Source organism: Oncorhynchus gorbuscha, linkage group LG01 (genome assembly GCF_021184085.1).
Source record: "Oncorhynchus gorbuscha isolate QuinsamMale2020 ecotype Even-year linkage group LG01, OgorEven_v1.0, whole genome shotgun sequence".
In the NCBI taxonomy this organism is placed as follows: Eukaryota; Metazoa; Chordata; class Actinopteri; order Salmoniformes; family Salmonidae; genus Oncorhynchus; species Oncorhynchus gorbuscha.
In genome coordinates, this window is record NC_060173.1 from 9,318,190 (window position 1) to 9,332,061 (window position 13,872).

At 43.9% G+C, this 13,872-nt stretch overlaps 1 protein-coding gene across 1 annotated transcript; it reads right to left on the reverse strand.

Moving 5' to 3' along the window:
- Positions 1 to 4,539: 4,539 nt before the first annotated feature.
- On the reverse strand, positions 4,540 to 13,494 carry LOC124039367 (cadherin-related family member 3-like). The gene is given in 21 exon segments (XM_046355364.1): positions 4,540 to 5,364; positions 5,471 to 5,519; positions 5,655 to 5,694; positions 6,557 to 6,762; positions 7,346 to 7,453; positions 7,561 to 7,763; positions 8,520 to 8,688; positions 8,837 to 8,853; positions 8,947 to 9,034; positions 9,036 to 9,118; positions 9,597 to 9,695; positions 9,856 to 9,958; positions 10,096 to 10,261; positions 10,455 to 10,662; positions 10,927 to 11,063; positions 11,320 to 11,412; positions 11,674 to 11,771; positions 11,916 to 12,001; positions 12,203 to 12,359; positions 12,611 to 12,801; positions 13,410 to 13,494. Coding segments are annotated over 21 exon segments (2,556 nt in total). The 3' UTR covers positions 4,540 to 5,194.
- Positions 13,495 to 13,872: the final 378 nt, after the last annotated feature.

Genomic DNA, 13,872 nt, shown 5'->3' on the forward strand with positions numbered 1-13,872 from the left:
TAGCCATTGACAGATTTTTCTATTGTCTCTTTTTGGTCCATTTAGATTGTTAATGTAGATTGTATACAAAAAAAATGTTTAAAAAGTTATGGTTAAAAATGTTCATGTTTTACTGTGACTTGTTGTAGGCTCCTAAGTGGACCATAAGGTTAAAAACCTAACCAAATTAAGAAAGAAAGAAATAAAACTAAGTAACTCTGCCGGTCCCAAGCCCGGATAAAGGAGGAGGGTTGGAATTGTGACATTAAAAAAAACAAGAATCGAAAGAAGAAAGTTAATTTGTAGTTCTAAACATATTTAAGGTGTTTTTTAAAACTCACCTTTTGTCTCTCTCACGACGTTATTCCTCTCAATTCAATTCAATTCAATTCAATGGCTTTATTGGCATGGGAAACATGTGTTAACATTGCCAAAGCAAGTGAGGTAGACAACATACAAAGTGAATATATAAAGTGAAAAACAACAAAAATTAACCTCTCTCCTACAGAGTCCATCACAATAACATGCACATGGCCAATTATGCAAATTATGCGATGACGTCATTCCGCGACTTTTAGGACAGCCAAAAAATAAATAAAAAGACAGCCAATAGCTGCTTTTCTTACTGAGGGGTTGGGCAACACTGACTAGTGCTGGCAGGTAAGCGTCTTTGTTTCGGTCTAGCAGAGGGAAGGGTAATGATGCCCCAACCTCGAGTAGATTTTGCACCTGTTAATTAAAGAGCCGATTGTCTTCATCAAATTTTTGGAATCTTTAGAATATTTTATTTGTTATTATCGATCATATTGACTGAATAGCAAACCGAGTTTTTCACGTTTTGTCATCTGAATTTAAGTTTTAACCACGGCTTTTGGGAGCTGTCGTGGCTGACGTTACTGTGGAAGAAATAGTGTGTCCATTTCTTGCGGGGAGAAAACAAGAGAAACTTTGATTGAAGGTTATATACCCGAAGGGATAAAGCTGTCTGTATGTTCTAGTAATGTCCCTGACAGAGGGTAGTAGTGTTGCGTAAATTCAAATCGGGTATCAGGATAAATATAACAATGAGTCACCGATTTATATTATGTATTTTTTATTAGCTAAGTAATAATATATGCCATTTAGCAGACGCTTTTATCCAAAGCGACTTACAGTCATGTGTGCATACATTCTACGTATGGCAAACGCAACTTTCGTAAATACGGGCTCACTGTAATACCACGCAGGGCAGAACAGAGAACTGACAGGATGTATGGAAACAGTATTCTTTATACTGTAATAGACAGTTCCAACCTGTCTGTTGGCCTATCACAGTAGAGACTGGGCGTGGTTTAAACTTGCTCAGCCTATTGCAGGCGCTCAGGCGGGTCCCCGCCTCTTGGCGCTTCTGTTGATAGATGTAAATGTTGCTTGTGAAGAACATCCAGGCTCTCATGCTCCTTACCGTTATCTCGCACCTGGCTCCTGTTATCTAACAAAAGACCGCTTGTTCTCGCAACACCCCGCTCTGAATGTGCCCCCCTCCCAACTCATTTGAACAGTTACTGTCTTCATGCTTCTCTGTATTTTTCCATCATTAGAAAGTCCCATGGCCCTGATACTTTTAACAATGTTTCAAGTCAGCTATGTTGCATAACACATGCATACATCCACACAAGCCAACAGCAGATAATATTCAATCATATATATGGTAATGGCTATAATGTAAAATACAGGATCCAACAGTAGCCTGTCTGTATGTTCTAGTAATGTCCCTGACAGAGGGTAGCTAGTAACCTGTCTGTATGTCCCCTCGCCCATACCCGGGCACACATCAACAACAGTCACCCTCGAAGCATTGTTACCCATCGCTCCACAAAAGCCCTTGCAGAGCAAGGGGAACTACTACTTCAAGGTCTCAGAGCAAGTGACGTCACAGATTGAAACGCTATGTAGTGCGCACCACCGCTAACTAAGCTAGCCGTTTCACATCCGTTACATATGTTCTAGTAATGTCCCTGACAGAGGGTAGCAACTAGCCTATCTGGGTGTTATATTAATATCCCTGACAGAGGGTAGCTAGTAGCCTGTCTGTGTGTTATATTAATATCCCTGACAGAGGGTAGCTAGTAGCCTCACCATAGTGTGTGCTGTCTTGCCAAACGTGCACAATAAAGAGGAGCTGGAAAGACTGCATAAACAGATCTGGGACCAAGCTCGTCAGGTTAATGGGTTTAGACCAACATCCTTTGGTAAATGCTCAGTCTCAGCCTGCTGTAGGCTTGTTTGAACAATACTGTTAATGCCCTCTAATGTATTTCATGATTTAGTTTTCCAGTAATGATTGTGCATTTGAATAGCCCTTTGAGGACTTCTATTCTATCGTCACCTGTCCTGTCCCCCCCCCCCCCCTGGTTAAGGTGCTACTGGTGTAATTGTACTATACCAGAGACTCACCTGATTGGGGGCCTTTGCCTTCTCAGCTGAGTTCATTGTGAGCATCACCATCATGGCCTTCATGTACCATATGGGGACTACTGTACCGTATGGGGACTGTACTGTAACATTTAATGTACCGTATGGGGACTGTACTGTAACATTTAATGTACCGTATGGGGACTGTACTGTAGGGGACTGTACTGTACCGTATGGGGACTGTACTGTATGGGGACTGTACTGTAGGGGACTGTACTGTAACATATGGGGACTGTACTGTATGGGGACTGTACTGTACCGTATGGGGACTGTACTGTAGGGGACTGTACTGTAACGTATGGGGACTGTACTGTATGGGGACTATACTGTAACGTATGGGGACTGTACTGTAACGTATGGGGACTGTACTGTAGGGGACTGTACTGTAGGGGACTGTACTGTATGGGGACTGTACAGACTTATAGTCAGTGCATTTTACTAAGGTAGGTGAGTCAACCACACTAGATAGTACTAGTCATTGTGCATATAGTTGTCACACTGGTAATACATATTGGAATCAGGCTACTGCATGGTCAGCTGATGGTTAAGCTTTCTGAGTATTTATTCATTAAGACACACAAACAGCAGACCAGGGCTGGCTCCAGGCCACTAGAGGGACCCTGACTCTCACATGTTGTCGTCCCCCAGCCTGTGTGTGTGTGTGTGTGTGTGTCTCCTTCCTTCTATTCTGGCAGAACATTGTGGTGATCGTGCTCTTTGCCATCCTGTGGTTGAAGAGTGCATCGTCATGGGCCAGGGTTCTACAGAGTGTACCCTGGCACAGTGCAGAGGACAGGGAATGGTCTCAACATGTCTGTGGTGAGATAATGTCTTTTCTCAGTCCATGTTTTTTTTTCTCTCTATTTCCCCACTGATCTAAAAAATTAACTGATTGAGTGAAAACCAGCCTAATGATGAGCTTCCACCATAATGTTTTCACATGTCAATCTTTTCTGGGTCAGTGCAGATGGAGGCAGAGCCAAGGAGAGGACAGATTTCTAAGAAATTGAGAAAAAGCCTAACAGTTCTCCCTCTCTCCTCTCTTCTCTCTCCTCTCTCCTCTCTCCTCTCTCTCTCTCTGATCTGTGGGCAACACCTGGGTCCCCGATAAAGAGACCCCATGGCACGACGTGGACAGACTGCTCTGCACCAGAGCCTAGGGATTGAGCACAGACCTTATATGAGCCCCCTTTGCCATCCACTGATGCCCTCATCAGCATCAGTGCCCGCAGAGGAGACGTGGTATGGTGCCCTTGCAGGGACAAACTTTTTTTTGTCTGTAAACAGTTATTATTCTATTACTGTATCTGTTTCCTTCAACCTTTAACTTTTTAATCACAATGTTGCTTTCTGTCCATCCACTGACATGTAATATTCTTTGGTCACTCGGAATCTTTGGTCACTCGGAATCTTTGGTCACGCGGAATCTTTGGTCACTCGGAATCTTTGGTCATTCTTTGGTCACTCGGAATCTTTGGTCACTCTGAATCTTTGGTCACTCGGAATCTTTGGTCACTCGGAATCTTTGGTCACTCGGAATCTTTGGTCACTCGGAATCTTTGGTCACTCTGAATCTTTGGTCACTCTGAATCTTTGGTCACTCGGAATCTTTGGTCACTGGGAATCTTCTTTCATGTATTAGATATTATTATTGTGTTTGCATCTCTCTCAGGACAATCCCAGACAATGAATTGCCTTGATGAAGTCTGTGACGTCTTTGGTGTATTCTTGTGAATATTTAAGATAACTGAGACTGGACCCCGATTCAATTCCTTTTTAGGCTATAATAGAGCCACATCAAGCTGGTTACAGTAGTAAGGAGACCGGCTGTGTGCTGAATTTAGTCAAATCACTTCTCTCAAACACATAACATTTGATAAATGTTCAATTTCAACAGCCTATAAATTAAACCACGTGAACATGTTTTGCTCTGTCCTCTAGCCTTGTTCCAGATTTGTTTGTGCTGTTTTATCAACTCATATGGTCATTTACTGACAGCACAAACAAATATGGGGCCAGGCTATCTCCCCTCTACCACACACAGCAACCCAGTACTCAGTCACAGTGTGGTTAAACTGCTTCAAAATCGTGATGTATTATGGGTAAATTGTGACTGACCTAATCTAAAAAATAAAATAAAAAATATTGAGTAGATATTTATGATACAAGGTGATTTATTTGTAGATCAGTCAGTCTTGACTCTACTTCAAAGTCGGCTGCAATGTGGAAGGTGTTGTTTGCTTGTCTAATCCCTGCGATTAAATGATTAAATGATCACGGATGCTTGTCTTCCCAGGAGTATCTGAAGGACAACTGTGTCATTCGTATGACTGCTGAGAACTTTCATGTGTGAAAAGGGCCTGACCAATGATGAAGGGTCTGACTGTAGTGCCCAACTGTTAGTTGATGGCCTGTGGAGGACCGGTCTTTGAGTATCTCTGCACGTACATTATCTTCACAAACATTTACACAAGTGCTGTAAAGGCTAAACATTTTTCCCAACACAAAAATCCTATGCTTGACTATAATAATGATTTGAAAGATTTCTAAACACACAAGTAATGTATTATATGTCAGTGAGGAATCAAGACTTCAGACATGTTGGGCCTTCCCCTAGTTGTCATGGGTACCATATCTAACTTTACGCCTCCTTCTGAAAGAGCAAACCGAGCAGACCTTGCAGACTGCCCAGACGTTTGTCTGCTCTGACTGGACCAGGGAGATCCTCTATCCTCTGTGGCCCTGCCTACTCCCTCACTCCTCATTTTTGATTGGCCAGTGCTAGCCCTCCCACTCCTAGCCTGTGATTGGGCAGAATGACCATGCTGCTGCTCTCTGGCTGTATCATAGGGACAGATTCAGACACAGTGGTGACGTCCTTCCAGCGTCTGGCTCCAGACTTACTGTTGTACTCGTACACCCTCCCTGTGACTGAAAAAAAATAAAAAAATAGATATATATTTTAAAAAATGCTAAAGGTCAGAATTAGGTTTTTATATCATCTCAGAACAGATAACAGGAAATGAGAGAAACTTACCAGGATCAACTTCCTCTCCATCAAATACAGTGTTGATCTTGATCACTTCCTGGAATAGAGAGAGCGTGTATATAGAGAGGACAGTCACCAACAATTGAATAGAGGTCCTAGAACACAGTGGCACTTTAACAGACTGTAGCCAGACTGTAGCCAGACTGTAGCCAGACTGTAGCTAGACTCTTACCATTAATATTTCCCTCTTTGGAGGTGTTGGTTCTGGGATCCTATGTGACAGAAAAAAGAAAATACATGATTAACAATGTAATACTGTTATCAACAATGTAACGATCCCCCCACGGCCATGTAACGATCCCCCCACGGCCATGTAACGATCCCCCCACGGCCATGTAACGATCCCCCCACGGCCATGTAACGATCCCCCCACGGCCATGTAACGATCCCCCCACGGCCATGTAACGATCCCCCCACGGCCATGTAACGATCCCCCACGGCCATGTAACGATCCCCCACGGCCATGTAACGATCCCCCCACGGCCATGTAACGATCCCCCACGGCCATGTAACGATCCCCCCACGGCCATGTAACGATCCCCCACGATCCCCCACGGCCATGTAACGATCCCCCCCCCCCACGGCCATGTAACGATCCCCCCCCACGGCCATGTAACGATCCCCCACGGCCATGTAACGATCCCCCACGGCCATGTAACGATCCCCCACGGCCACGGCCATGTAACGATCCCCCCCCACGGCCATGTTACGATCCCCCCACGGCCATGTTACGATCCCCCCACGGCCATGTTACGATCCCCCCACGGCCATGTTACGATTTCTCCCCACGGCCATGTAACCCCCCGGCCATGTAACGATCCCCCACGGCCATGTAACGATCCCCCCACGGCCATCCCCCCACGTTACGATCCCCCACGGCCATGTTCCCCCACGATTTCTCCCCCCACGGCCATTTCCCCCCACGGCCATGTTACGTAACGATTTCTCCCCACGGCCATGTAACGATCCCCCCACAGCTTGGCTCAGCAGGCAAAACTGGTTAAAAGGACATCAACAACATCATATCAACCAGCTTTGCCTACTGGGAGATGTAGTATTTCAGTTAATACTCACAGTACTTCCTGGTCTTCCCGGGGCCTGGGTACGCAGCAGGAGCAGTCCCTGTGCTTAAGAGCCTTGTAGAGCTTCCCACAGAGGTGATACAGCAGGTATGAGAGTAAACCAAGCAGTAGCATGGTCCCCAGAGCAATGACAAACCATATATACCAGTCGTCAATGCTGTACGTGTTCTCTGTGACGGTGATGTATGTTACACGAGGCTGCAAGGGAAAGGTTAACTGTGGTGGCGCTAGTCTGTGCTGTGAGGAAATTCACATCAACATTTGTTGTTCAGAGTAGATGGAGAAAAGAGGGAAATTGTTGTTATGGTAACACTACTAATGTCCTTATTCAAATCAAATCAAAATGTTATTTGTCACATGCGATGAATACAATAGTGAAATGCTCACTTTTACAAGCCCCTTAAATCCAACAATGCAGTTATAAGAAAATAGAGATAAGAAAATATTTACGACATAAACTAAAGTAAAACTTTAAAAAAATGTTTATTACACAATAAAATAACAATAATGAGGCTATATACAGGGAATACCGTATAATGTGCGGGGGTTCAGGTTAGTCGGGTAATTTGTAAATTGTAAAAAATAAAAAACAATGCAAAAAAAAATAAAAAGCACAATTTGTTAGGAGTCCGAATAGTGGTTGGAGTGTAGGAGGTCCCTGAGCACAGCTCGGGTCTCCGTGACCAAAGGCCGTAACCACTGCTTTCAGAAAGAAATGCCCCTGGGGGAGTGGTGATCTGACATTACGCTAGGTTCATTAAAGTATAGAGATAAGGCTTACTATAGTTGTAGTGGTGACGGTGGTGAGGTCAGGGTCCACTACTCGGATATTGATGATGACTGTGCCAGTCTGGGTCAGACCTCTCGGCACAGACCCTGCTGATGGTTTCCATCAGAAACCAGCACAGTCAGGCTGTATCCACCAACCATTCAACCATATAAAGTCACAAGGTAAGAGTACATGTGACCATCACAGTCAGATAGTTTCTCAGTTCAGAGTGCATTGTACAGTATCTGTTTGACAGACTGATGGTTGTTCAGACTGATAAGAGCACCAATAGTAGTTAGCATATATGACCTGTAGGGCCAGACCCGGTCCAGGCCACACTGGTAGTCAAAGGGCTCCTTCAGGAAGAGCCTGGTGACGTTGGTGCCAGAGGAAGGTGAGAACACAAAATGGTGGTTCAGGTTGCTGGCCCCTATAGGGAAACATTTTGGGGAAATATCAAGCTTATGATATCTTATATATTTATAAAAGTTAAGTATGTCAGACCAGTCTTCTGGGATCATATCTAGAGGTTTCTCAGTTAGCTCAGGGCCGGTATTCGTAAAGCTTAGAGTAGGAGTAGCTAATTACATCTACAGGGCATTCGGAAACTATTCAAACCTTTTGACTTTTTCCACATTTTGTTTACATTACGGCCTTATTCTAAAATTGATTAAATTGTTTGTAGCATCATACCCAAGAAGGCTCAAGACTCTAATATCTGCCAAAGGTATCTCAACAAAGTACTGAGTAAAGGGTCTGAATACTTATGTAAATGTGATATTTTTTTTATTTTTATACATTTGCAAAAATGTCTAAAACAGTTTTTGCTTTCTCATTATGGGGTATTGTGTAGATATTGATGAGGGGGAAAAAAGGATGTAATCTATTTTTAGAATAAGGCTGTAAGGTAACAAAATGTGGAAAGTCAAGGGGTCTGAATACTTTCCCGAATGCATTGTACGTCATTTAGAAAACAGTCCTCTATAGTGCGACTGAGTGCATACATTTTCATACTGGTCTCCCTGTGGGAATCGAACCCACAACGCCATGCCACAACAGACCAAGTCATCTCAAATTCAGTTTTGACTTTTGTGTCATATTAGAACATTTAGACGGAGGAACCTGATCCTAGATCAGCATTCGTATTGAAATGCTTTCTGAATACGAGCCTAGAGGTCGGCAGTACCCGAGATGGAGTAGATGGAGGAGGCTGAAGGGGAGTCCCTGTCTGACCAGGTCATGATGAAGCTCTGGATGTTGGAGCCTGTCCTCAGGTCCGTGGGGACTATTAGATGTGTCTGGTTGGGGCCACACAGTGGAGGCTCGTCATTGGCCTCTGTGATGTTGATAGTGACCTAAACAAAATGCACAAATCACCAATACATGCATATTTATTTTTAATTACCATGTAAGATCCATTGAAGATAAATACTCCTGTTGCTGGGGCAACCTGGAAGGCGAAAAAAAAGTGATTGGATAAAACAGGCACTGGACTGTGTTTACCTCATTAGGAATAATGTCTTGTTATGTCAATATAAAGGTCACCGGGGCCGTGGTACCGTAGTGGTGGCAATGAGCGGACTGATGGGGTCCCCATCCTCAGCTCTGATGACCAGGCTGTAGGTCTGGGTAGTCTGGCCGGGTCAGTAGGGCGAGACTCCCCAGCTTGGGGTCCAGGGAGAAGATGTTAGACAGTCCCACCAGTTCCTCCACCAGAGATCAGGGAGTAACGGACGCCGGGGGCAGGGAGGTCTGTAGCTTTCACTGATCCTATCACCGTCCCACCTGGTGGGAGAGGCCCAAACATATCAATGAGCTCGGTGTAGTGTAGTTGGTATAGGTGTAGTGTAGTTGGTATAAGTGTAGTTGGTATAAGTGTAGTTGGTATAGGTGTAGTTGGTATAGGTGTAGTTGGTATAGGTGTAGTTGGTATAGGTGTAGTGTAGTTGGTATTGGTGTAGTGTAGTTGGTATTGGTGTGGTGTAGTTGGTATAGGTGTGGTGTAGTTGGTATAGGTGTGGTGTGGTGTAGTTGGTATAGGTGTGGTGTGGTGTAGTTGGTATAGGTGTGGTGTAGTGTAGTTGGTATAGGTGTGGTGTAGTTGGTATAGGTGTGTAGCTGTTGTAGTGTAGTTATTGTTTCAGTGTAGTTATTATTGTTTTAGTGTCGCTATAGTTTTAGTGCTGTTATTGTTTTAGTGTAGTTATTATTGTTGTAGTGTTGTTCTTGTTTTAGTGTTGTTATTATAGGTGTAGTAACTTACGTCCAAGAAGCTCAGAGATTCTGTAGAAATACGATGGAGGGCTAAACACAGGGGGAAACTCATTCACAGGTGTCACCGTCACATAGAAGTATGCACTACCTGCAAAGCACCATGGGAATCAGAGTTCAAAATGAGTCTGAGTGGGAGGGGGAAAAAATCACACTACTGTACTTTGTGATATACAATTGTGTTCAGTCTAGTCAGTCAGTCACCTAATAATAAAATAAACAAGCAAACCAGCAAATACACAGTCACCTACCTTTTAGGTTGGACTCATCCTTATCCTCAGCCACAGCCAACAGACTGTATTCATTACCATCAAGCAGGTTACTGGGATCCTCAAGGTCTAGGTTTCCTTTGAGCTGTACGGGGAAAAGACAACCTCATGTAAGTACACATTTGTGACTCTGTATGAATGGGATTCATTCAGTAATTTTATACTTTCATTTCACTGGTCAGGAAAAACTCCTGTCCCTTTAAATATTAATATTCTGCTTACTACGATCTGATTGGATACAGTGGGTTCCAGAGCAAAGCGGTTAGCGCAGCCCAGACAGGACAGGCCAGTGAACAGGAACTCTCTGAAGGCCGTCTCAACGTCATTATCTGTACACGTTACCGTGGTGACCAGGGCCCCGGGTTTTTCCGTCTCAGACACTGCCACCCTGGATCCAATCAAAGGAAATGACGCAATGGATACAGAGGAATAATGGCTGCTGCCTTCGTGCACATACTAGTGTCAGCATGGCTTCAAATCCAAGCCACATCTCGTCTGACACACACTCCTTTCCTACTTAACTGTCTATCTGTTGGATACAATACTGAAAAAAAAGATAAACAACAATATAAAAATATGACCTCTGTGCGTCTGGGGTGCAGATGGGAGGGTTGTCGTTAATGTCCGTGACGGTGATGGTCAGAGTGACGGTGTTGGTCAGAGTGATGGTGTTGAAGGGAGGAGCAGAGGGGCTGGAGGTGGCTGTCACAAGGACCGTTATTACGGGGTCCTCCCTGAGAGGAGCTGAGTCACGGTCCATCCTGTTGGCTATAGTCACCAGGCCAGTGTCTGAGACATGGGACAGGCCAAAACACAGGGACACACACACACACACACACAGTGAGCATTTAAAAAAAATCTAAATCATGTTGATTGTTTAAAAAAAAAATCAGGTTGTGAAGCTGGACTCCTACTGTATGTCCACATTAAAACTGAAAATTACAATCTTCACTAATTGATCGCAGAACAAATTCCTTTTTTAGTTATGGTCAATTATCGATATTTTGTTGAAGTACAGTGAGCATGCAGAGTATGACTGAGCAGTGAACTCACATCTGTGTATAGCCAGGTAGTTGTTGGTGCCGATGCTGTAGATGAGGTACAAGGAGTCATCGGGCACCACTGCTGTGATGTTGGTCACGATAAACCCTGGACTCAGCTCCTCAGAGACTGTGAAGTCTGTGATTGTACTGCATAGGACATAAAACACACACAGATATACAGCTAAACAACAACAACAACAACAACAACAATGGGTATGATCATACAGAAATCAAAACAGCTAAATGAGTAAAGCACAATTTCAACCAGTGTGCTAATTACAACAGTTTATGACAGATTTTTTAAAACTATAAACAAATTCACTTTTATAAACGATGTGTATGAGTATTTTCTAAAGTAAAGTGTTACTAAAGTAATCAACAGTAATTACTGACTTTAGGGAACTGAGGTTTATCATCGTTCCTGTTGACGATGTTGATGACCAGTGTTCTGGATACGCTGTTGTTTCCATCACTCACTGTCAGGTTGAAGGCATAGCTGCAGGAGACAGAATGCAGGAGACGGAATGCAGGAGACGGAATGCACGACACGGAATGCACGACACGGAATGCGCGACACAGAATGCACGACACAGAAGAATTAGAATGTAATGTTTACAAGACATCACTACACACTGACATAATGATGTGGTATGCTGTTAGCGACATCGGTGGAGAGACATTTTCAACGGCACAGTACCCAATCCTCTGGTATAGAATATTATAATGTGATGTCTGTGTGCAGGAGACACATCTCTACCTTCTGGGGTCAGTCAGGTAGTTGAACTGTTTAGTTGTAGTCAGGAATCCTGAGCCAACGTCAATACGAAACTCTGTGTTTGACGGGGTCAGTGTAAACTAAAATACACAACAACATGTAAGTCAGATATTTCAACTAATAAACAGACAGTATCAGGGTTGCACAGTAAATTAAACTTCGATACGGTGAATTTCAATTTACTTCCTAACTGAATTGAGAGAGAGAGAGAGAGAGAGTCATACAGTCACAGGCTGGTTCTCCGGATCAGAGACTGTTGGCCTGTTGATCTGTCCTGGTGGGGATTTCTCCAGAACATACAGGACAGACTCTTGAGAGGATACAGGAACACACAGGAGGTTAAAATGGGCTGTGTAAGTCATAATAACCATCACACACACACACACACACACACACACACACACACACACACACACACACACACACACACACACACACACACACACACACACACACACACACACACACACACACACACACACACACACACACACACACACACACACACTACCTTCATCTAGGAATACAGGGGGTTCGTTGAGATCAGTTAGGATCACTGTGAATCTCTGGAGAGCCAGGTCCTTCGTACTGTCCACAGCGAGGATTTGAAGGACAAAGCTGTTGGGTGACGTCTCAAAATCCAGGTTGGTGGTACCTGTTACTGTCACCTGTATTCAGAACGGAAAATGTATCATGAAGTTATCCACCTTCACTCTTACATTGCAAGACATGGCGTTTCTTCTGGGAGGGGCTGTATCAGACCTGGGTTTAAATATAATTTGAAATCATTTTTAAATAAGTCTCAAAAGCACAAACCCCATCCAAATAGCTCTCCAGACAGGCTGAAAGAAATACTCAAAGTATTTGATGATCTGGTACATATGAGGCCTTGCTAGGGAAGTATTGAGCAATGCCTCACCTGTGCTTTGTTAGTGTTGATCATAGACACAGTGAATTGGTTGGTGAGGGGGTCAGAGTTGAGTATCCTGGGGTATCCTGATGCCAAGCTGGCACCTGGGGACAAAGCCACCTGGAAGCTGTAGGTCACAGTGCCATCCTTGCTGTTCTCTGCCAGTCTAGCTGTGCCTGGCACGCCTATCAACGAAACCTCTGGAGCCGAGCATGAAAGCATCTGCAGAGGAAATGAACACTAGTTAATGAGACCGATGCTTGTTTTTATCTCAAAGTTGTACAAAACCCAGCCTAAAACCCCAAACAGCAAACAATGCAGTGCCTTAAAAAACTGAACAAAACCTGGAAAAACCCAAAAGAGATTATAACAGAAAATGACCAAGATGTTCAAATGTTCATAAATGACCAGCATGGTCAAATAATAATAAGGCAGAACAGTTGAAACTGGAGCAGCAACACAGTCAGGTGGACTGGGGACAGCAAGGAGCCATCATGTCAGGTAGTCCTGGGGCACGGTCCTAGGGCTAGGGCTCAGGTCAGTTGAAACTGGAGGCAGTGGTCAGTAGGCACCAAACAGAATAAAATGGCACTGAATAAAGTTTAAAACAAGTGATGTCTGCTTCTGAAAGTGTCCCAAAAAAATAAAAATGCTTGTTTTTCGTTGCAAAACGCTTTACTACGGTGTGCCTTAATGAACATGACCCAGGAAAAGTCATACAAAACCTATATCCAAAATGAGCAGCTCGAAAAGTACAGTGTAAAAGAAAACACTTTGACAGAGGACAGTCTGGATGTAGTGGTCTCACCTCGTATCATCCACATGCCCAGGGTCAGGCTCAGGAGTTTGAAATCCTTGTCCATTTCTCTCGTCAGGTATCCTCTCAAAAGCATTATGCTACACCAAAGTAAGTTTGAGTGTGTACTCTACTTGGGACTATCAGTTTGGTTACTGGAAGGCTAGACTTTCTACTCTACTGTAGGCTGTGTTGCTAGAGTCCTGTTGTGTTGGTAGATACAGGAGTTTATGGTCTTTACCTTCTGATATGTGAGTCACACCAACTGTAAGTACGAGCCATTTCCTCTACCTTATGTTAAACTCAGATGGAGGACTGAATTCTCCAACATATTTAAACAGAGCTGATTGTGATCCGACTCTGAACTAGTCCCTGTGTATACAACAAAGACCATGTTTGAGGAGAGGTGTGCCCACTGTTCACAAAGAGGATGTCTGTTTGGAGATATCTGCAACATTTTTCTGCACGTCAAATT